The following is a 23,921-nucleotide window of genomic DNA, read 5'->3' as shown; positions in this document are numbered from 1 at the left end:
ATGTGCAAAGTTGTTCTCGATTGCCAACGTGACTGGAGATGGGGGGCGCAGTCCGGAGGGACCAACCTGACACGTCTCCAATGACGCCTCAGGAGATCAACAATCGTGAAGAAAAACGGGGGTCGAGGGCGTCAACTTAAGAATCCATTAAACGATGTAGATATAAAACAGAGCAAAAAACTCAAAGAAATAAATCGGTCATGAATGCATCAGCTGATGGTGAAAAAGACCAAGCAGTCGGGTTATCCTGGAATAATGCGACAGCGAAGGGCGATCTCCGCCTATGATTCCCGGGGCCACCTGATGAAGGTGCTGAGTCATCAGGATGCTGTCCCGAATAGGAAAAACACAAACCCGTGATTCGGAGTAACAGATAGTCCGGCTGTTTTATGCCTAACCTTAAAAGCGCCGTATTACGTCAGCCAGTTATTGCAGGTGGTGCCCGCGGGCGAGTTATGCACTCATGTGATTGCGTGGCCAAACAGGCAGTCATCGACTGTCTTGAACGAGATTCAAAACGGTTCTCCGTTTTATATATTTCACAATTGTTTATGATTGTGGCATTGACTGCATTTTACACAAAGAAGGGTTTTGTTTCCTCTTTCAACCCTGGTAGCATCCCTCCACTCTTTCATCATCATGCTGCATATGCGTTTTGACCAATATCACCGCACATGACAACATATACTTGAGATGAACCTTCCTTTGATGCAAGGCCCAAAAGCAACACCTTGCATACAACCAGCAATCGATTTGACTTGAATCATACCAGCTTTCCAAGAATGCCTTCCTCATCCGACTACCTACACCCCCTTGACCATCCCGATGCGCCAGACGCCTTGTCGGACTCCGACGATGACTTGGATCTAGAAGAGCTAGACCCCAGCACGACATCGCCTCAGCAGCCTCGTGAGTCTCGGGACTATACTGGCCGCAAAACAAGCTATGGGCCGGGTATCGCGCTGCGCAACTTGCGTGTCGGAGCGGCAAGTCGGTGGAGACAGAGTGCGTCTGGACGTGCAGACTTGGAGGATGATACCGATGCGCTTTTAGAGAACGGGGAGGAGCAAGGCTTGCGGGACTCACATGCAAGCTCCCGGAACCTGGAAGACGATGATGCACCACTCTTAGATCGCAGAGCCTCGACTCGCGATTTTACCGATGAGGCTCCCCAGAAAGGCAGCCGCTTGCGCTTCCCAGGATTCAAAACTCCCGCATTCCTACAGGGCACATCAATCCGATTTGGATCAAATAACAACGATGCTGAGAACCAACCTCCCCGCGAAGTACTTGTCGGACAGTACCAGGCTGCTAAGTATCCGGCCAATGTGGTCTCGAATGCAAAATACACACCATGGAGCTTCCTACCGAGAACCCTTTACAACGAATTTTCTTTCTTTTTCAACATCTACTTCCTCCTTGTTGCTTTATCACAGGTCATTCCGGTGCTACGAATTGGTTATATGTCGTCCTACATTGCGCCTTTGGCTTTTGTGGTTTCAATATCATTGGGTAAAGAGGCACTCGATGATATTGGTCGTCGGCGACGAGATGCCGAAGCGAACGCGGAAGAGTACTGCACTATAGCATTAGGAAGGTCCAACGCGATGGAGGTCACAAAAAAGTCGCGAGACCTAAAGGTTGGTGATGTGCTCAAAGTCCGCAAGAACCAACGCCTTCCCGCCGATGTGGTGATTCTGAAGAGCATTTCAAATGATTCTGGCACTCCTCGTCATTCATTAACGGAAGAACCTGTCCCTGGGGCGTCGTCCGACTTGCTCGGACCAGGTCAGGGATCGTCCGAACCCACAATCAACACCACATCGAAGAGTGGTGAAGATGTTGAAAATTCACCTGCAGGGGATACTTTCATCCGGACTGATCAATTGGATGGCGAAACTGACTGGAAGCTTCGTCTGCCTTCCATGCTGTCTCAATCGCTTCCTCTGGACGATTTGGGTCGACTACAAATCACAGCTAGCGCTCCTGATAAGAGAGTCAATGAATTTGTGGGGACTATTGGGCTGGGACCGCCCACTGGATTCTACGATGCTCATGTTGACAAATCATCTGGGCCTCCAAACAACGAAGGAACGCCTGGGCCTGTGGAAAATCAATCAGCTCCCTTGACAATCGATAATACCGCCTGGGCCAACACTGTTCTTGCGTCTAATACCATCACCTATGCCGTCATCATCTATACAGGATCTCAAACCCGAGCTTCGCTTTCAACTTCTGCTTCCCGTTCAAAGACCGGCCTGTTAGAACTCGAAATCAACAACCTCACCAAAATACTCTGCGCTCTCACATTTACTCTCTCAATCATCCTTGTCGGGTTGCAAAGATTCGAACCAACAAACGACAAGAAATGGTACGTTGCGATCATGATCTATCTCATTCTCTTCTCCACAATCATTCCCATGAGTCTTCGGGTCAATCTGGACATGGCCAAGTCAGTTTACGGGCGGTTTATCGAACGGGACAAAGACATTCCAGGAACGGTCGTCCGCACCAGTACAATTCCAGAAGATCTGGGAAGGATCGAATATCTGCTTTCAGATAAGACGGGAACGTTGACCCAGAATGAGATGGAGTTAAAAAAAATACACGTTGGCACTGTCTCATACGCCAATGAGGCAATGGACGAAGTCGCCTCGTTTATTCGTCAGGCTTTTGCGTTCTCGGGCAATACGTTGACAACGCCTTCGACTGTCTTTGGAACTCAAGCTGGCCATGCCACAGCGCCGCGGACAAGAAGGGAGATTGGTTCCCGCGTCCGGGATATCATCTTAGCGCTTGCTCTTTGTCATAACGTCACACCGACCACAGAGGAGGAAGACGGCCGGAAGGTGACGAGCTATCAAGCGTCGTCGCCTGATGAAATCGCCATTATTCGATATACGGAAGAAGTTGGATTAAAGCTAGCATATCGAGACAGACAAAGTATCGTCTTGGAATCCACCGACTCCAAGCAAGTTGTGGTCCGGGCTCGAATTCTCGACATTTTCCCATTCACATCCGACTCTAAGCGAATGGGGATTATCGTCCAATTCCAGCACGATGAAAACATGCTTGAATCCGGCAAAGACGATAGTGAAATTTGGTTCTATCAGAAGGGTGCAGACACTGTCATGACAACTATTGTTGCACCGAATGACTGGCTTGACGAGGAGACTACGAACATGGCTCGGGAAGGGTTGCGAACTCTCGTTGTTGGACGCAAACGAATCTCCACACAGCAATATCAGGATTTCTCTAGTAAATACAAACAAGCGTCACTATCTTTCCAAGGCCGAGATGCGGGCATGGCGAAGGTTGTGAGCGAATACCTTGAACAAGATTTGGAGCTTTCCGGTGTGACCGGTGTGGAAGATCGGCTGCAGCGCGACGTCAAATCCTCTCTCGAGCTGTTACGCAATGCTGGTGTTAAGATCTGGATGCTGACGGGTGACAAAGTGGAGACAGCGCGTTGTGTCGCTATTTCTGCCAAATTGGTCTCCCGGGGCCAGTACATTCATACAGTCACCAAAGTCACAGACAAATCGACTGCCCAAGAAGCTCTTGACTTCTTGCGCAACAAGACTGACTGCTGCCTGCTGATTGATGGCGAGTCCTTGAACCTCATGCTCGGCCAATTCAAAACAGCTTTCATCTCTGTCGCGGTGCTACTGCCCGCCGTGATCGCATGCCGATGCTCCCCCACCCAGAAAGCTGAGATTGCTGACCTGATTCGCAAACACACAAAGAAACGTGTCTGTTGCATCGGAGATGGCGGTAACGATGTCTCGATGATTCAAGCAGCCGATGTCGGAATTGGTATTGTGGGCAAGGAAGGCCGCCAAGCATCTTTAGCTGCTGATTTTAGTATCACGCAGTTCCACCATATCACCAAGCTTCTAGTCTGGCACGGCCGCAACTCGTACAAGCGGTCTGCTAAACTAGCACAGTTCATCATGCACCGTGGGTTAATCATCAGTGTTTGCCAGACTATGTACAGCATCGCCAGCCACTTCGATCCCAAGGGCTTGTTCATCAACTGGCTCATGGTCGGCTACGCGACTGTCTATACCAACGCACCGGTCTTCTCCCTCGCCTTTGATCGGGATGTCGACGAGCGTCTCGCCAATCTCTATCCAGAGCTTTACAAAGAGCTCAAGGCAGGGAAGAGTCTAAGCTACCGCTCGTTCTTTGGCTGGGTTCTCATTTCTGTCTACCAGGGTGCAGTGATCCAGGGTCTCTCTCAGATATTGTTGGATACCATCACAGGGCCGCGCCTAATTAGTCTTTCTTTCACGGCCCTCGTCCTCAATGAGCTTGGCATGGTCGCCACTGCAATTACAACCTGGCACCCGGTCATGATCTTCTGTCTGATTGGTACGCTGCTTGTATACGCAGGCAGTGTCCCTTTCCTGGGCGAGTACTTTGACCTTAGTTACGTGATCACCCTTGACTGGCTGTGGCGAGTTTTCGCTGTGCTAGCAGTGTCTCTGGTTCCAGTCTGGGCTGGCAAAATGATCAAACAGTTGTGGCACCCGCCAAGTTACCGAAAAGTCCGTGGATAGAGTTAGTGCTTGTCATGATTTTGGTGTATCATAGTACTATTCTCTTGCTTGGTACTTTTTATCTCTCGCTGCTTTCATGCCCTAGCTACCACCGATCTGGTATCATGTGGCTCTCTGTATATTAATCTTGAGCATTGTTTTGTTGGGCGCATCTGCCATCGGGCTACTTCCATACTATTAGATTAGTCAATCACTTCAATTCCATCCTTGGAAGTTTGACTCTAGTGTCACGAACGTCCATCAATTCTTCGGAATGATATACGTATACATATGTAGATACAATATATCTTCATCATGATGTTGAACGATTACAGTCTTTCCTCTACCAGTTGTTAAGGGCCTTTTAAGCCATACATATAAGAATATGGCAGATGCATGTTATGCGTTATTACATATAGTACGGAGTACTCCGTAGTTGGATGCCACCTGGGCAACCTTAGAAGGCGGATCCCAGGGGCCCTCCAATGACGTTGCGCGGAATCGATAAAGCACGCACGTGACCACCCAACTCAGGAAGGCGGTCAATACATATCGAATCTTTTTTTTTCTTCGGGGTCAAGCATCTGCTGCATAGACTCTAGGACCAACCACTTTTCGGTTGCCAATTCCTCGCCCATCATGTCTGACGAGATTGTCTGGCAGGTTATCAACCAGCAATTCTGCTCCTACAAACTCAAGTGAGTATTAATGTTCAGTTGCTGGCTATTCAGTCCGCAGAGCCTTTTATCTCGATTATACATGGACAGAAAAACAAGAACCTTCCACTAACCATTCCAATCTTCTCTCCAGAACGACGAAAGACCAAAATTTCTGTCGCAATGAATACAATGTCAGCGGTCTGTGCAATCGCCAGTCCTGCCCACTGGCCAACTCGCGGTATGCGACGGTCCGAAGCGATCCCGAAACGGGCGTCATGTACCTGTACATGAAGACCGTCGAACGAGCACACATGCCCAGCAAATGGTGGGAGCGCGTGCGCCTATCTTCCAACTACGCCAAGGCCCTCGAGCAAGTCGATGAGCGCCTTATCTACTGGCCCAAGTTCTTGACCCACAAGTGCAAGCAGCGTCTCACCCGCCTGACGCAGGTCAGCATCCGCATGAAGAACATCGCCAAGGAGGACGAGCGTCTCGGAGAGAAGGTTGTGCCCAAGCTGGCGCCCAAGGTCCGCCGTCGTGAGGAAACTCGTGAGCGTAAGGCCGAGTCTGCCGCTAAGGTCGAGAGAGCCATTGAGCGTGAGCTTATCGAGCGTCTACGCAGCGGTGCTTACGGTGACCGGCCACTCAATGTCGAGGAGGGTATCTGGAAGAAGGTTCTCCGTGGTCTTGAGCGGGCTGGTGACGGTGAGCGTGATGTGGACATGGATGACGGCGAGGAGCTCGAGGAGGAGGAAGAAGAGGGTGTTGGTGAGGTCGAATATGTCAGCGACCTTGATGAGGAGGAGGACCTCGAGGATATGGAGGACTGGCTGGGTGTTGACTCAGCCGACTCCAGCGATTACGATGACGATGAGAGCGATGATGATGACAGCGAAGACGACGAGGAGGCTAGCGCGGATGAGAAGAAGCCCAAGCCCAGTGCCAAGCGGAAGCATGTTGCTCCCCAGGCGAAGCCTCGCAAGAAGGGTCCTCGCATCGAGATCGAATACGAGACCGAGGGTGCTGGCAAGGACCAGGTCATGGCATAATTTTGTCAATGTTTAGAGGATTTGGGAAAAAGTTTACCTGATCTTGCATGGCGTTTGGGCAGTCAATTCTTTTGTTTTATATTCTTATTCTGTGCTAGTGATCGGGCATCATACCCTGCTATATTGCATCCACTACAACTCACGATCCTAGATCTTCCAATGTCTATCTTATCTTCAATTGTACAGCTTGATATCTCTTTTCTTCATGAGATGCCTGAACATAATTTATTTGAGAAGACATGACCGTTGCTTTATTTAGGTGAAACACGTGATCACGTGGCCCAATGAATGCCCTCTTTCAATTTCCTTTGTAACAACTTCACCTCACCCCAGGAGCCGGTTCTTCTGTTAATATCCCCATTAATAATCCATTGAAATCATCCTCATATCCTGTCGAACTCTTCGACCACGAATCATTTGCATTGGGTCCCCACAAGTAAAGCTCCAGCTCCGCGCCAACCCCACCCCGCATCGAACCTTGAAGCTGCCATTCTGCAGACCGCGCATTACTCAACCACACCACTTGGCTGCTGCAATATGAGCTCATACTTCACATCCCTGACCAGCTCCTCGGCCATCTCTGGCCTGGGCTCACGGCTCACCAACCTTCGCCGTGCTATTACCCTAGGCGACGAGGGAGACGATCCCGACAACGAAGACTGCTCCCACATCTCCAACGCCCTTCGAGCCTATTACACCGAAAAGGGCCGTCCATTCCCACCATGGCTCCCACAAGACCCCAAGGGTCCAGCTCCGGCATCCTCCCGCCCGATTGCGACTTCACAGCTACCCTCCGGCGGCTACAACCAAGGGCCCGCCAACCCCAACGCCGGCCGGAGCGGCGGTCTAGGCGACCTATGGGGTGATTCTCCCAAATCCCAAGGATCGATCCCACAGACAGCCAGTCTTCGTCGCGGACGTGGTGGCACGGCACCACCACTTGCCTCGGCCAACAGCGCGCCGCCGGGTCCCGCCATCACACTTACTCAGTCCCATTCGCCTGCTGGATCTGGCACCTCCAGTCCATCTGGACCGCGGCCATTGCCTAGCCAGCGAGCTGGGTCGCATCAACCTCCCCAGGGTCGTCCGGATCTCGACCGTGCTGGGTCTGGTGGTGGTTCAGCTCAGGAGCGACTGCGGGCCAGATTACAGGGAGGAAGGTCTCCTAGTCCCCATGTTGACCCCAGTGTTCGGAAGCCTGTCGGAATGTCTGGAAGACGTGGATGAGAGTGTGGAGGCTTACATTGCATGGTGGGAGCATGGCGTCGGGAGTTATTTTATGTCCAATGTTTACCGAGTACATATATCTTAAAGGACAAAGTTCATTAAATGATGGTTAGGTGATTCTACCTAGATCTATACCCAATCCATTATAGCATGAGGTTGTAGTATGTTCTGAGAACTCGCGCAGATTTGTTAATTTGACTTTTCCCCCACACTTGGGGATATATTAGGCTGAATCCCTCAGATTCTTACGGACCCGACTCAGTCTTACCACCGATGGGGCAGAGATCAGCCCACCATCACCTAACCAGCCAAGATACGCGATGGCACCCATAATTGGACCTCGGTCGGAATTGCTTAGCGGTAGCCCCTAATGCTAAGCAACAGTTAACGAATGGCCATCTCGGGAAAATCCCGCATTTTACGCCCGGCGTGACCATCCCGTGTTTGGCTGAGGGGGCCGTGTTGCCTCCGAGGAACATACACTCGGAAGCTAGTTTCCTCCCTCTTCTGTTCAGATACAGGTCACTGGTCAAGTGCACAGTTGATGGGCCCAAGCCCCAGATTTGAAGCCTTTGACCAAAGAAGTCATGATATGTCCCATTTTCCCCGAAATTTCGCCGATGCATGGCAGTTCTCCCCATGGGGACCCCAACCCAGTTGGATAGTCTTTCGAGTCCCGGATATTTGGCTTTTCCAAGGCTGTCATATGAAACTCTATTTTGTTTGTCAAGTAGGTGTGATATATTTGGCTTCGAGGGTCGGGATTGTCTTCTTCCGCAGTATTCACCCCGTCCAATACTACGGCTATACCGTGATACATACCGACACAACGGGAAGCCGGGAAGATTCTGGAAAGTCCAAGACCACATTTTAAAGCATTGTCGATGAAGGACCTGAGAGCTAATTCCACGGATTGACTGTCGTGTGCCCTGGAATGCTCGATATAAGCTTTGATGGCCCACGATTCGTCGGCAGTCCCGATGTCTTGAATTCCCCATGTCACTCCACATTCCAATCCCTGCCGCACACTGTACACTGCATATTCCAGGTTTAGTCTGTTTTTACCTCCCGGTGAGACCTCTTCTTCGTTATTCCCCTTCTCCTTAACCCCTTGACCTGATCTCCCCGGACTGGCCTTGATTCCCCCACTTCTCTCCACACATGGGAAAGTACGGAGTGCATACTACTTCCATACTTCAGACCAAGCCGGGCCAACGACTCGGCCAAAATCTCTAGAATCGCATCCCCAGGTGTTTTTTTTGGCTTTTTTTTCCCCGCCCCCCTCCACAGAGAGCCTTTGTTGTCCGTAGTATCAACCGTCGCCGTGGTCGTCATCCGGACGGCCTCAAATAGTCTTTCCCCCTCTTGCCTCTACCAGCTAGTGCCATTGCTTGGTCCAGATTTTCTCTCCATTCTCTATAAATCCCGGTCTCTGCCCCGGCAGAGCCTGAAGTAACAGTTTCTCTCCACAGTTTCACTCCACTGTTATACTTCATATCTTTTAGTAGAACTTACAAACCATCTCCTGGGAAGGAGATTTAATTCATCATGGCCGACCTCAAAGATGTCGAGGCGCCCCAAAACACGCACAGTGAGGACAAGGACGCTGTCGCCTTCGAGATGGATGACGTGGCGGACCAAAAGGGCCAAAATGCGATTAACGAAGCCGTCATGGACGCGGAACTGCAGCAGCTTGAAGATCAAGTGCACAGTCTTCCCAAATCCCGCTTCGAGATGACTATTGCCAACCCTGCTACCTTCACCTACATCCTCGTCGCTTTTGCGTCCATGGGAGGTATGCTGTCTGGTCTTGACCAGTCACTTATCAGTGGTGCAAACCTCTACCTCCCCGTTGATCTAGGCCTATCTTCAGCAAACAACAGTCTAGTCAATGCCGGCATGCCGCTCGGAGCCGTTGCTGGTGCTCTTCTCCTTTCTCCGGCGAACGAGTATCTCGGTCGTCGTATGGCCATCATCGTCTCCTGCATTCTGTACACCATCGGCGCCGCCCTGGAGGCTGGCGCCATCAACTTCGGAATGATCTTCGCTGGCCGATTCATTCTTGGTGCTGGTGTCGGTTTGGAGGGCGGTACCGTCCCAGTCTATGTCGCAGAGTGTGGTATGTATCCCATCACACCCCGCCATACCTGTATTCTCAATTCTAATACCAATATTCCAGTCCCTCGCAGACTCCGCGGTAACCTCGTCTCCCTATACCAACTAAACATCGCCCTGGGCGAAGTTCTCGGCTACGCCGTCGCTGCCATGTTCGTCGGCGTCAAAGGAAACTGGCGTTACATCCTAGGCTCTTCACTGGTCTTCTCGACAATCCTCTTCGTGGGAATGCTCTTCCTGCCAGAGAGTCCCCGATTCCTAATGCACAAGGGACGCGAGGTCGAAGCATACGCAGTATGGAAGAAGATCCGGGGATTCAACGACTTCGAAGCCAAAGACGAGTTCCTTGGCATGCGACAAGCCGTCACAGCCGAGACCGAAGAGCAAGCCCAGTCGAAGAAGTACCCCTGGATGGACTTCTTCACAGTACCTCGTGCACGCCGCGCAATCGTCTACGCCAATATCATGATCTTCCTCGGACAGTTCACAGGTGTCAACGCAGTGATGTACTACATGTCAACACTGATGGCGGCAATCGGCTTCGGCGACAAGGACGCCGTCTTCATGTCTCTTGTCGGCGGTGGGGCGCTGCTGATCGGCACCATCCCGGCCGTGTTGTACATGGAACGGTTTGGTCGTCGGTACTGGGCGAACGTGATGCTTCCGGGTTTCTTCATTGGTCTTCTGCTCGTCGGTGTTGGCTACACTATCGATGCTGAGAAATACCCCTCCACGGCGCAGGGCGTTTACCTCACCGGTATTATACTGTACATGGGTTTCTTCGGCTCGTACGCTTGCTTGACGTGGGTCGTGCCTTCCGAGGTCTTCCCTACGTACCTGCGTTCATATGGAATGACGACCGCCGACGCTAACTTGTTCCTGTGCTCGTTTATTGTTACGTACAACTTCACGCGCATGATGGAGGCTATGCAGCGGATTGGTTTGACGCTTGGTTTCTACGGTGGTATTGCCGTCCTTGGCTGGGTCTACCAGATTATCTTCATGCCGGAGACTAAGAACAAATCCCTCGAGGAGATCGATGAGATTTTCTCACTTCCTACTGCTGTTATTGTTAAGCAGAACTTGAAGCAGACTGCACAGGTTATTCGGGACTTGTCGCGCTTCCGTCTTAAGAAGGTGTTTTCTCCTGAGCCGTACAACTAGGCTGGTGGTGCATCTTTGTGAGATTGGATGGTGAGGAATGGGATTTGTTTTTGTTAATGTATGCTTATGCTTCGTTGAACATGATGCAATGTGGTGATGGCTCGATGTTTTGATATGCTATTTTATATCCCAATTTATATATTCGATGTCATTCTTATTTCTATCCACGTTCAACAGGAAGTTTTGTTGGTAGTATAGATATATGATGCATTTAATGCTAAAGACTTTCTCTTCCGATGTTTGCTGACCATGACATTGGGTCCGGGAGTTCGATATTGCCATTGCCATCTCGCCGCCAGATAGCAACGAATTCTGCATCACGTAAAAATAAAACCCTATCTTGATGCTGTTGTACGTAATTGTTAACTTCGGCGAAACCTTGCTTGAACTGATTCCGGCTAGCATGATTAAGTCTGCGGCGCATATATGAGCGCTACTTCCAAGAGGGCTTGATGCCTCTTGCTCTTCTTCGCCTGCTCACCGAGTTTCTGAGCTTTTTGAGACTTATGGGAGACCACAGGATTTGGCGATTTTGATGGCTACCCAGCTTTTGGGGCTACAACATCAAATCAAGATCAAACTTATTTGGAAATGTCGCTAGGAAGGCATATAGAGCCTCTCGTAAATGCTCTCGTCTATCCAAGTCCTGCTTGGTACTCAGCCGAGAATAGGATTTGGGTTGAGACATAGCGAGAGTAGGGAATCACTTCTCTTGAGCTGGAATTAATATTTGACGCGGACAAAAAAGGTTCAAGGAGTTTGAGCCCAGTAAATCTTGTAGAAATGAAGAGAGACCAATTCGAAGGACTCAAAGGATATCCGCTCTGGATCCGTAGTGCCTATGCATACACACACCCAAATGGCCCCATTTCTGAGCGACAACAGGTAGGCAGGGTTCTCCGATGTTCAAATCTGGGTACATACTATGTAATATTCCTCTGGTGGACGACTGTGAGATTGTTATACTCCAAACTCCATGCACATTACATAGTAGGCGAAAAGTGCCCACAACGATATCCTAGACACCCTCGATTGAGATGAGCGAGTTGCTATAATCAATTAAATTAAATTTCCTCCAGTATATGGCACCACATACTGTGTAGCATTCTGTCGGGCAAAATACCAAGATGCTTAACTAGTTAAATGCCGGTTCTCCTGATTAACTGAGAGCCGCTACATGGGGAATTAGGGTTATCTAGGCAATTGCTGTTAGTTCATGATGTGCATCTGGGGCTCAATCGTCATCCCAAATGGGACGATAGCTCAGTTGGGAGAGCGTGCGATTGAAGTTCGCAAGGTCGCTGGTTCGATCCCGGCTCGTCCCATTACTTTTTGCATTTTTTGTATTTTATCATCTCATCTATTTATCTATCTACCTACCTATGTCTTCTCAAATTCAACGAGAGAACAGAACGTCCATGGTGTTCGGTTTGGATAGCCACATTGGAGCTTAATTGGATGAAATATTTTTACAAGCCGATTTATCCGCCCTACAATAAGCTGGATTCTTTGGGTCCCCACCCTCTAACTATTGAACCCTGGATGACCAAAAGTGAAGTTCGATTTACTAGGAAATCGAGGACGATGATTAACTACTTCCATCCAAACGGTAACGAATCCCAAGCCTGGGACCCCGATCCCTCGGACAAGGATTCGCAATACGCCCCCAATCCAGGATTTTACGGATATACACCACCCTCAGAATATGGATTCAGTCCTTCACCGGACCGTTGCCCCCAGGACTGTTCCGAGCCTTTGCTCTCTACCTAAACAAAAATCAACAAGCTGCTCCAACTCTTCGAGTGGGAAGCAAAGGAGCCAGACGACGAGTTTTCCGCAAGCTTTATTCGGTATACTATCGAGTGGAAAATCAAAGTGAATAACCGTTCCATGGCAGAGGATACGGAACAGGACGTAGCGCTGACCCTTAGTCCTTAGGGACAAGCTATATAAGGTAACCGAGGAGAAAGTTGCGCGCAAACGAAACGTCAGGTCGGACGACACATCTATTGTTATATCGATCAACGATCGTAAGCAACGAGACCTGAAAAAGCGGTTTAATGGCCTCAACATCGGCTGGTCCGCTATGGGAAAACAATTACTCGCTCAGGGGAAGTTTCATGTCAACGTTAAAGAGTTGCGACTAAAGATCATCATCTACTAAGTACCGAATCCGAATGTTGTTCTATTCATCTGAAGAAGGCCTATCGAAATAGGTTTCAGTCATGAAAGCCTAGAGGGGCAAGACGATGGCAGCTCCCAGCACAACTGCAGCAACAGAAAAGCCCAAAACAACCCCGAATCCCTCCCAATTTGATATCCCTGGTCGCAATCTCGCGGCAGGATTTGAGGTTGATGCAACAGCCTTGACTTCAGTAATATCCACAGTCTGAGTGACTGCACTTGCAGTTGCAGTTGTACTTGCGCCTGTAACCGCAGTTTGAATATCAGACTCATGATGAATCAGAGTCACAGCATAGACGGAAGAGAAAGGCGTCAGCATTGTAGCATAGACATCATCGAGACCCCAGCTAGTAGAATAAGTCAAGCTTGAGACAGAGGTCCGAACAGAAACTGCATGCAGCTGGGTTCTCTCGACTCCATAGGCGGTATAGACTTCGATGGAAGTATCATAGTCAATGTAGCTTCGATCAATGACCTTGCACCCCTGCGTGGGAGTATAAGAAGGGACTGTATCCCAGCATTCACCTAGTCTATCAGCCGTGTAGCCACTTGTGAACATGTTAGCTGAATATATCCGATAAAGGCGGGGACAGGCATCACATACCTCGGACAACAAAGCGCGATTGTCTCGCTTGGCTGCAAAGACCTTGCCAGCAGCGCGGGCGTGTAGGGAAAGTACGGAAAGGTTAGAGACGTGCCGAGACTCATTGCTCCGGAAGTTGTAGGAGGCTTGTCGCCATCGCGTGCAGCCTGCGCAACGGTCTCCCAGCCGCTGGGGCAGTATATACCTGGTGAGTAATAAGATCCAATGGGCCGGTGACCCTCGGCGGGTGTCATTGGTTTCGCGGTGGGTGTGGGTATGCAGTCAGAATACTTGGTCGATGCGCAGTCCATACTGTACCACCCGCGGGGGTGATCATCCTGCACCATTGTCCCGAATATCATCCTGTGTGTGGCTGTACAGCTCGGTGGTGGTGTGTATATTGTCGTGAGTGGGCCATAATTCTGGAACGTATATATAGCACCGGGAACTGTGAAGGGGCCATAATCCGAATCAGTATATACGGTGCCGCGGACCGTGAGCGTTGTCATTCTTGCGACAATGAAGGCGTTTGTCGAGACCCTGGAACTGGAAAAAATAAATTATTTGTATTGGGTCCGAGAAGCAGATGGAAGGATAAATCAGTTTGCCCTCTTAAAAGGAGGAACAAAGCCATGTTGGACCCCAAATCTAGCCTGTGGAGATTCAAACGCATATCTAGTCCAATCGGTGGATCATCAGCATGCGCTCTGTAAGGCTCAAAAGCCTCGCTTGTTGAAGTGCAAATCTCCGCTCCGCTCGATACCGGCTTGGCGGGGACCAAAGCAGCCTAAATTTCCACCGATGAACAAACTAGTGCTGGAATTGGTTAGTGATGTCTCGCAGCGTCACATAAACAGGGTCAAAATGTCAAGTGGTCAAACTTTCGGTTCGTGTACTAATGCAAGTAGCGTGGCTGCTTAAAGGCACTATTGGCTTTGCTGGGCTTGGCTCATTTTGAAACTGATTTCGAGCGCGTCTGTATGTTTTGTATGATGAAATCGGACGATCAAACAATTGTCAGTTCGGGAGCGAATATTTTGATTGCAGGAGGATTTCAGGGCTATAAGAATGCAGCCTTTGCTCTTAAAATGAGTTGCTATATAATTAATTGATACACCTTTTGACTGTGCCAGTTGCCAGCAGTACTATTTGGGATTTACGTGTTTTATGTAACTCACCTATCGCACCAATTCCTTATAGAAGGAAGTCATGTAACAACTTGATTGATAATCGCATTCTCAATGCTTGGATTATTTAAACTGAAATTCTTGATTATATATATACATAGATGGATGATTCCTAATGATTCCTACCACGATTATTTATTTATTGTATTATGATTCTCACCTGAATTCTCTATTCTAGCCTCTTTATCACCGTACCCATCCGTTTATATTCTAGTTTATTATATATGTAGTACCTAGTAAAAAGTAGTGTAAAAATTAGATATAATAAGAGCTAATTCGAAAACTTGGCCTGACTGGTAAACCGTAGTAATAAATAGACGGCATGCCGTATAAACCAAAAAATTGCAAAAAGTAATGGGACGAGCCGGGATCGAACCAGCGACCTTGCGAACTTCAATCGCACGCTCTCCCAACTGAGCTATCGTCCCATTTGGGATGACGATTGAGCCCTAGGTAGACATCATGAATCTAATGATTGCCTATATTACCATACATCATGACCTTTGTTTAGGTGGTCTAGTTCATTTATCGAAAGGAATATGTTAGGGCTGTACGGGATAGATGAAATGAGTATAAAAAGCTATGGAAACTTGACTAGCCCTCTACTAAAACCTCTAACATCATTTTCAAAATGAATTCCAAAATCTCTTTTTTGGTGTCTGTTTTGATTTCAGTTCTAGTCCTCTAGCCGGAGGAGTGAATATGGCAGCTAACAGAGACAAAGAGTTAGAGAGAAAAAATAAAAATAAAAAACAAGATGCGTTAAAACTGCATCGTTGCGATGGTCCCTAAAAACCCTCGTATGTTAATGATGTTTTGGTATGAAAGGGAGAAAGTGAAGTCACTGCCCGGTGAAGGCTAGCTACATTAATCGGGGAATTTTCTCGCCAGTTGGTGGTAAGCCGTGTTGAAGGAACCTGCAATATGCTCCAACGCGACTATAATAAAGGATTGGTAACTTACTTAACTATATCGGAAACTAGCTTATCTAGCTAGTAGTCTATATAAGGGTATTAAGAAGATTAGAAACTTATATAAGCTTAATTTACTAGATTTAATTTAAGTATATCCTATCTTCTACCTAAATAAGCTATAAAAGGCGGTAATAACTAAACCCTTAAGGGGATAATATCTTAATCCTCCCCTATTAATTAAGATTAATAAGGAAGATAAGTAAGAGGTCGATAAGTTACGGGGTTATGTATATTGTTCTCCATTTACTACATTTACAGCTAACTTCCAAAATTATCAGCTAATTCACAATTCTTCAAGTTGAACAATTTCGTTCAAAACACTACCTGTAGATTTTGAAATACTTGTTATTGTTGAATTAGTCAATTATAAAAATATGGCATCTACAAAGAACGGTAATGGGGGTTTTTTTTGAAACGGTGGCCGAGAGAATTGCGACTGCGTTGCATATCTCGACCAAGAAGGCAATGCCGCCCCCTATAATAACTCTGGGACAATGATGTGTGAGATCCTTCAATAAGCAAGGATACGTAAGAAGTAGCCCTGGAGACGGGATGTGACCAACATGACTCACAAAGTTCATGACTAACCCCGGACTGTATCCATGGATCCATGGATGTTACATGTTCTAACAAAGTCACCCCAAGTCAAGTGACCTAGTTTATAGTTACGTCATATATCGCAGAGGACCAACATCTATGGCTACCTGGAGCGTTGATTGCAATTCTCTTTCTAGTTGTACTGGGGTTTACCAAGTAGCATTAACCAGGAAGCAACTCCGTAATTTCTACAGCGTGAGAACACAATCAACAGATACCCATCATCTACCAAACCAAGGAATATAAAATGCAAAAGAAGAGTTCCCGAGATACTCCTCCTCTGCACTATCGCTTCGAGCATGTCCAATCATCACCACCTCCTTTGTCATCTCATCATCACCACACGACAATAGAGAACAGGAGAGATACGAGAGATTTCAAGACCCCTCAAATAATCGATGGATTAACCAACATCCTGTCTGGGTGGGGATGGTTGACACCTGAACGCGAGGGTCGTTCTCAAAGTTTTTCTACCGCGTCACATCAACAAAATACAACGATGGGTTCCGATGAGACTGATCAGATGCAAAAAACCACGACAAATGACAAAACAGGAGGAATATCCCAAACATCGTTCGCAGATAGGTATGGGAAATTCAGCAGAGTCATCCATTACGACGATAGCAATACCGTTCAATTATACGAAAAGAAAGTTCCGGCTTCGGAGCAAATCAACTCGCTAGCAAGGTCTCAGAGCCGTACGCAGACAATGTTAAGGCGAGCTTCAATATCCAATAAAATCAAGGAGCTTTACGCAGTCAAAGTATTTCGCCGCGCCCAAACATCTCTACTTCCGCTGACTGGCTCGCTTCACGATCAAAGCCGAACTATCTCACTTTCCCATCCCAATGTTCTTGCAATTATCGACATTCTCTATAATACACAAACGAATCTCTGTATTGTAATGCCCTACTGTGCTGGTGGCAATCTTCAGTCTTTTCTTTCACAAACAAGGGACCAAAAGGAGCAAGTCTCCACCGAGGAGCTAAACTGTTTGGCCATTCAAATCATGCGAGCTGTCGCCTTTTTACATGAAAATAATGTTGTGCATGGCGACCTAAAGCCAGACCATATACTCCTCACTGCCCAGGGCGCAGTGAAAGTAGGTGGTTTTGGTCAAGGCGAAGATGCAATTCGAGAACTGGCCCAACTAATACATGGTGGTAATTCCACTGCGTCCTCTTCAGCACACAGACGAAGCTCAAGTTCGGCTTCTAACTATCAGCCCAAGCTATGCATCCGGAGAAATGTCTCGGAGTCTAGTGGCCCTTATCTTCCCCCCGAGAGATATTCCGATCGCCGTGGCTCCCGTCGGCAAAGTCTTGCACCTCAAAACGTCTCTGATAGGAGAGCAGCGGATGTATGGGCATGCGGCATAATCTATATGCTCCTGCGGTCCGGCAAACTTCTCTGGCACAGCACCCGGAAAGACAATCCAGACAAAGCTTTTGAGAACTATCTCCGTTCTCGCCTGGAGGAAGATGGCTATCACCCTATACAGGTGCTTGAAAATGTAAGTAACATATCGTGCTGAACATGAGGCAAATATCTAATCTTTTGAAACTCAAAAGTGTTGCCGAAATGTAGTTTACGCGATGCTGCACCCTGATTTGGGTTTGAGGATTACGGCTGCACAAGTCTTGAGATCTGAATGGGCCGTTGGAGTTGCGGTTTGTGAGGTTGGGGAGAAGGGGTTGTGATCGGCATTTCCCATTACTATTAGGTTTTGATATGCATGTAATCGAAGGGGAATGTGAAAGTTTGATGCAGATCTCAGTTCCAGATCCATAGATTCTCGGAGTCGACTTGATTAATACACACTTAATAATTATTCATTGCATACATCGAGGCCTTCGTGTAGATGAGCCGCATTAAATCAGAAGATAAGAGATGTTTGACCCGTTTGATCTTTTTGGTATGTTTGCAGCAACGAGGTTGATGCCTGGTGGATGAGGCAAAAGTTAAAACATGCCATGGCGTCACTGGCAATAAGAAGGCGGTAGCCTAGATTCCGGAGACTCGAAGTGGAGAGTGCGGAGGTGGAGATTCCGCTATCTCAGGTTAGGATGTATGGACTTTCGACCAACCGTAATGATTCCCAGGGCCTTATTAGACTACTGGGTAGGTACTTTTTCTAGTTGCATCGGGGTAGTACTGACTTCCACAGTCCCGTGTCACACACTCATTACCAGGCCGCCAACCACAGGAAGACGTCACTGCGCGTTCTAGCGCCGACGATCACGCAGAGGAACGACAGCCTTTCATAGCGGACCAAGAAATCTCCGACCAAGAGTCACTCCCAGCATGGATCACTCGGAAATCATTGAAAACATGGAGCGACACACGAGACTTCATCAGTTCAGAGCAGGGTGTGGGTATCTTCAAGTGCAGCTTCGCATATTTCCTTGCCTCCTTAGCAGTCTTCGTGCCATTTATTGGGAATCTTTTGGGCCATCAAAATGGTAAGCATATGGTGGCCACGATTACAGTCTATTTTCATCCAGCGAGGTCGCAAGGCAGCATGTACAAAGCACTAATATGTGCCTTTATTGCTTTTATCTATGCGGCGCTTCTCTCGCTATCAAGCATGTGGATCACCATTGTCTTTCACCAAAGATACGATATGATTGAAGTCGGCCATGCAATCGTCCTGGTCGTCTTTGTCGCTGGTGGGTTTGGGTGCATTGGATGGTTTAAGCAGAAGATGGAGGACCCGCTCGTCAATGTTGCCTGCTCTTTGGCTTCGCTGGCATCGATCATTGTCATTACCAGGGAAGGTGCCGTGCAAAGAGGCGCTCTTTCTTTCGAGAAGATATCTCAGGTCCTGAGAATGGTTCTTCTAGGTGTCGGGATCACGACGGCCGTCTCGCTGTTGATACTACCTCGTTCTGCGCGCAAGAAATTTCGAGGGAATATCTCAACTTTGACAAACACGTCCATGTCGATGTTGACCATCGTAAATGAAAGCTTTCTTAGCGGGTCCACTCGTAAGCTGCAACAGGTACCATTTGCTAATCTATCTGCGCGGCACGACAAAGCTTTTGGCGAAATGAAAAATCAACTCGAAGAGGCGAAGCTTGAGCACTATGTCGCGGGGACGGAGCGAGAGAATTTGATCGCGAAACGTCTCTCGAATCTCATGCAAGAGATAACGCGTCGCCTAGGCGCTCTACATAGCGCGGTGGCCTTGGAGTCGAAAGTTTTCGCACCAAGAGGAGGCACTCATTTGAATAATTTCGAGGCTCAGGTTTTCGAAAACTTCAAATCACAGCTCGAAACATCTATGGTAAGAGCCACTGACCCCCGGCATATGTCTGGCATGGTGTGTTCTAATGAATAAAAGAATTTACTGGTTTCTACCTTGAGAATCAGTTTCCAAGGGGTGTCATTTGGACCTGCTCCCGATTACAAGATCTTTGTGGATGGTGGAGCTCGGCCCCGTATCGATGAAGCAATCCAGTCTTATCGAGATACTCGGATCTCCGCCTTGCATTCGATTTCTCGAAAGGAAATAATGATTCCTCTGAGCGAAGTGAGCGATATTCATTTTGAAAAGATGTTCGCTACCTGCAATTACTATTCGGTATCTCTTCTTGAGCTTGCTGAACAAATGCAGCAGTTTCTATTAGTTTTGGGGGAGATGCAAGTCGAAATTGATGAAAGGCCGAGCAATAGGTCCTGGGCGGGCATTTGGGATTCGTGGTGGCGAGATAATAACAGGCGCGGAAGACCTCGGTTGAGTGAAAGTGAGCTTCTCAAACAATAGAGACACCCATCGGTTATGAAGCTAATTGGTCCATGTCAGGTTCTTCATCAAACTATGTACATGCCGATTTGGATAGCAGCCGCTTGACGGGCATGACTATTCATTCTGATCACCTTGAGAGCCAACATCCGAGAGAAACCTTGCACCGCAGAGCAAACCATTACCGTTGGCAATTCTTCAATTTCTTTCGTGCGGACGAGCTCAAATTCGCCCTCAAAGTAGGAATAGGTGCAGCGATATATACCTTGCCTGCTTTCATATCCTGGACGAGACCCCTTTATTTATTTTGGAGAGGAGAATGGGGCCTTCTCTCCTATATGTTGGTATGTTCGATGACTATTGGTGCATCAAACACCACAGGCTTTGCTCGGTTCATCGGTACATGTCTCGGGGCCCTTTGTTCGATAGCTGCATGGTACCTTGTCGGCGAAAATGCTCCCGGTCTCGCATTCCTGGGCTTCGTCATGGCTCTAGGTCCATTTTACATGATCATTTCGAGAGGACAGGGCCCCATGGGCCGTTTCATCTTACTAACCTACAATCTCTCTGTACTGTATGCTTACTCTTACTCACAAACGGACAGCGATTCCCCGGATCGAAGTGGAGAGAATCTCAATATCACAGAAATCGTTCTTCACAGAGTAATCTCTGTGACCTCGGGCTGCATCTGGGGTATCATCATCACACGAGGAATCTGGCCCATCCGTACTTGGACAAACCTGAATGATACATTACATCTGCTGTGGCTCCGGCTGCTGTTCATCTGGGAATCAGATCCCTTAGGCGCCATCGCCAGGGCAGAAGCGAACACACACGGTTGCTTCCTGCAATCCCAGGACAAATTTGAGATCGAGCGCCTTCTTTCCCAAATCGAGCGACTTCAGACATCAATGCGCTCCGAGTTCGAATTGAAAAAGCCTTTCCCTGATGCGGCATACGGTAACATCATCCGTCGGACAAGGAGCATTACAGACAACTTCTATTCCTTGGATCTCATTCTAGTCAATGCCCTGGGGGCGTCGGAAGCCCGAAGCTCTCTTTTCACGTGTACCGCTGCTGCCAGGCATCGGCTATCAACTTGCATATGTCATCTGCTCGCTGGTAAGTCTTGGAGATCTGAACCAAATTTCGAGGAAAAAGTGAGCAAAAACAATACAATTGCTAACTCTGAAACTAGTGATTGCATCATCGATACAGCAAGAGAGGGCTTGCAGTGATCATCTAACAAATATAGATACTATACAAAATGAGCTTCTGGAACAAACCTATCACTTTCGCCAAGAACGAATAATGTTTTCTTCGACTGATGATGTTGATTACGTTCTCCTCCACTCTTTCAGTAAGATCCCTACAGTCGAAGCTCTTAACCTGCGCCCGCAGGAGCATATTTTCTGACCGTTTGATAGTTTTGGTTACCCGGCAATTGTATAATGATATACTTGAGATCAAGGTGGAATTGGATCGCATCTACCCCGACTTATAATCCATGTTTCTATCAGGAGTCAAGTAATGAGGAAGGAGGTTCGAACCTTTCGATTATAGAAAAGTATTCCCGGTGCTATGGATTTGCAATTGAATGCTCTGTATAATTGGAGTTATATAACTGAGAGAGAAAAAAAAGGTTTGCACTCCTTTACGTTTCGCGCTGGCGACATTGCCCGTCTATAGGCACCTAGGTATAGACAGGCAATGTCGCAGTCTACTAATGATAATAAGTGAAGCTGTAGAACGAGAAACTTAGCTAGAGTCGACAAATATACTAACTAACAACTAGCTAGGAGAACGACACTATCAATTAAAACTAAGGTAGGGGGAGGTCGTAGAGGATAGAAGGGAAGAGTGAGAAGTGAGAAGTGAGAGATAGAAGATAGAGGGTGCACTCTATGGCGATCGTTATATATTTCTTATATATAGATATGGGTATAGGTTTGTGGGTTTACGGGTTATAGGAATGGGCTGATTCCACGCTTTTTTACAAGTCAGCTTCTATATACTCTACTCCTTAGGAGCACTATATGATCCCAACTCCGCGTTTGGCTTCGAGTTCTTGCTTTAGCTGGATGAAGCGCCTGTAAGGTCATACGCAACTAGTTGGACTGCAATAGGTTAATTGAACTTTGATTGATTGATTGATTGTTGATTGATCACGGCCTTAAAAGATTGCCGATCTCAGTACAATTCCCACCAGATCAACCTTGGCAGAGTCTCCTTGATCTACCGCGAGTACCTGACCCACAGGTTTTGCTTACCCCTATAGGCATGGTAGACTTGATGAAATAAATAAATATTACCTGGTATAACGTAATCAGTGGACCCGCCCATGTAACCCACTCGGTTATTGTAATATGTGGGGTTCGTTTTAGCCAAGTTTTACTATATTTAGACTGTTAACTAAAAGAAGAAAGGATGTCTAATATGGAAGGTGTAGACTACTTTGCATGCTTAGTCGCAATGCAGGCTTACTTTTTAATATTGTCTAGACTATTAGCTAAAGGAGGAAAATACGCTTGATATGGAAGGCACAAACTATTCTGTATACTTAGTTGTATAGTATGCTTACTTCGTGATATCATTCAGACTGTTAACTAAAAGAGGAAAGGGTGCCTGGTATGGAAGGTATAAAATACTCAGTAATATGCTCAGTCGTGCCGTGGGATGCTCAGGAGACGTCACAGCAACCAGCAGATGCTGACCCCAATCGTTGGCACTGTGCCATCAAAGGTACTCCTTGATCCGTTCCTCGCACCAGTTCCAGAAATTGGCTGTGCCCCCGTTTCCGCCATCTTCCTCAAGCAGCGTAGCCTTAGTCAATCGGACCGGAGAGGAAACATACGTCCAAACGGAGCAACTGCGGGTCAAACATTATTAGTTATGGTCTCGGTCCCGGAGTCTTATAGAAGTTTCACACTTACCCCACTCCTTGGTCCAGTCAGCCTTATCGGAAACGACCTCGGGCGAAAATCCGGCGTAAAGCGCCGTGTAGGCGCCGTACACAGTCGGATAGCACACTAGCTTAGCGACGATGCGCAGCTGCAGGGCTTGGTCGCGCGGCAAGCCGGAGACGACGTTACCGGGATCGATAGGCACGCTAGCGACGCCTTTTGCTCTGTAGTGGCGGTTGTGCTCGATGCCCAGAGCCCAGGCGCCCGTCTTGCTTAGGCTATAGCGCTGGGTTTCCTTTTCTGGCTTATGGTAGTCGAGGTTGTCGGTGGCAATGCCTACGTCCTGGTGCGCGCCAATCTCCATACCGAACGAGCTATACCAGATGATGCGCGTCAGACCGTCGGTGGCGACGAGAGTCGGCGTGAGTAGCTTAGTCAGTAGGTGGGTGGCCACGCAGTTGACGCCTAGGCAGAGCTCGTGGCCCTGCGCCGTCACGGGAATAGGCTCGCCGGGCTCGCTCGGGCCGACCATCTATTATCAATTAGGAGTCAGAATGACGGAAGGGGGAAGGACTAGATACGCAGAGGTGGTAGACGTACGACGCCGGCATTGTTGAAGAGCACGTCTAGGCGCTGCTCGCGGGCGAGGAAGGCGTCGGCGGCGGTCTTGACATTTGTTAGGTCGGCGAGATCGCAGGCGATGAAGATCAGGGCGCCCTTTGAATCTGGAAAAGCCTTCTCGATGTCTTGGATGGCCTTGAGCGCCTTGTCCTCGGAGCGGCATAGGACGTAGACCTTTGCGTTCTTGGCGTACAGAAGGCGGGCGATGTCCTTTCCGATGCCACTGTTGGCGCCAGTGATGACATAAACCTTGCCGTAGAGGTCTGCAGGCAGGTTCGCCTCGGTGAAGGTCGGCTTGGGCGGGAAAAAGTGCCCCCAGAAGTGCGACAGCGGCGACATTATTACAAGGTTGGTCAGTCTCACCCCAGGCTC

At 48.2% G+C, this 23,921-nt stretch overlaps 8 protein-coding genes across 8 annotated transcripts; 6 read left to right on the top strand and 2 right to left on the bottom strand.

Moving 5' to 3' along the window:
* Positions 1-782: 782 nt before the first annotated feature.
* On the top strand, positions 783-4,562 carry N7471_001500 (aminophospholipid-translocating P4-type ATPase NEO1; the record flags this gene model as incomplete). Its single annotated transcript, XM_057274221.1, has 1 exon — positions 783-4,562. One exon carries the CDS (start codon positions 783-785, stop codon positions 4,560-4,562), a length of 3,780 nt encoding a protein of 1,259 aa, XP_057142400.1.
* A 618-nt stretch (positions 4,563-5,180) lies between these two features.
* Positions 5,181-6,249, top strand: N7471_001499 (ribosome biosynthesis protein MAK16; the record flags this gene model as incomplete). Its single annotated transcript, XM_057274220.1, has 2 exons — positions 5,181-5,239; positions 5,352-6,249. 2 exons carry the CDS (start codon positions 5,181-5,183, stop codon positions 6,247-6,249), a joined length of 957 nt encoding a protein of 318 aa, XP_057142399.1.
* A 537-nt stretch (positions 6,250-6,786) lies between these two features.
* N7471_001498 (uncharacterized protein) lies at positions 6,787-7,476 on the top strand (the record flags this gene model as incomplete). Its single annotated transcript, XM_057274219.1, has 1 exon — positions 6,787-7,476. One exon carries the CDS (start codon positions 6,787-6,789, stop codon positions 7,474-7,476), a length of 690 nt encoding a protein of 229 aa, XP_057142398.1.
* Positions 7,477-9,024: 1,548 nt separating this feature from the next.
* On the top strand, positions 9,025-10,755 carry N7471_001497 (putative MFS sugar transporter; the record flags this gene model as incomplete). Its single annotated transcript, XM_057274218.1, has 2 exons — positions 9,025-9,595; positions 9,656-10,755. The coding sequence occupies 2 exons, from the start codon at positions 9,025-9,027 to the stop codon at positions 10,753-10,755; spliced, it is 1,671 nt and encodes a 556-aa protein (XP_057142397.1).
* A 2,233-nt stretch (positions 10,756-12,988) lies between these two features.
* N7471_001496 (uncharacterized protein) lies at positions 12,989-14,031 on the bottom strand (the record flags this gene model as incomplete). Its single annotated transcript, XM_057274217.1, has 2 exons — positions 12,989-13,487; positions 13,544-14,031. 2 exons carry the CDS (start codon positions 14,029-14,031, stop codon positions 12,989-12,991), a joined length of 987 nt encoding a protein of 328 aa, XP_057142396.1.
* Positions 14,032-16,494: 2,463 nt separating this feature from the next.
* N7471_001495 (kinase-like domain-containing protein) lies at positions 16,495-17,980 on the top strand (the record flags this gene model as incomplete). Its single annotated transcript, XM_057274216.1, has 2 exons — positions 16,495-17,793; positions 17,852-17,980. Coding segments are annotated over 2 exons (1,428 nt in total), but the record flags the coding sequence as incomplete, so codon positions are not given.
* Positions 17,981-18,371: 391 nt separating this feature from the next.
* On the top strand, positions 18,372-21,529 carry N7471_001494 (FUSC family protein; the record flags this gene model as incomplete). Its single annotated transcript, XM_057274215.1, has 6 exons — positions 18,372-18,401; positions 18,448-19,566; positions 19,624-20,026; positions 20,086-21,147; positions 21,224-21,385; positions 21,453-21,529. The coding sequence occupies 6 exons, from the start codon at positions 18,372-18,374 to the stop codon at positions 21,527-21,529; spliced, it is 2,853 nt and encodes a 950-aa protein (XP_057142394.1).
* Positions 21,530-22,757: 1,228 nt separating this feature from the next.
* Positions 22,758-23,888, bottom strand: N7471_001493 (estradiol 17 beta-dehydrogenase; the record flags this gene model as incomplete). The annotated part of the gene is made up of 3 exons (XM_057274214.1): positions 22,758-22,894; positions 22,955-23,460; positions 23,529-23,888. The coding sequence occupies 3 exons, from the start codon at positions 23,886-23,888 to the stop codon at positions 22,762-22,764; spliced, it is 999 nt and encodes a 332-aa protein (XP_057142393.1). The 3' UTR covers positions 22,758-22,761.
* Positions 23,889-23,921: the final 33 nt, after the last annotated feature.

Source organism: Penicillium samsonianum (genome assembly GCF_028829775.1).
Source record: "Penicillium samsonianum strain IBT 33392 chromosome Unknown utg000001l_segment0_segment0, whole genome shotgun sequence".
NCBI classification, from domain to species: Eukaryota; Fungi; Ascomycota; class Eurotiomycetes; order Eurotiales; family Aspergillaceae; genus Penicillium; species Penicillium samsonianum.
This window is presented reverse-complemented; position numbering and strand designations above follow the sequence as displayed.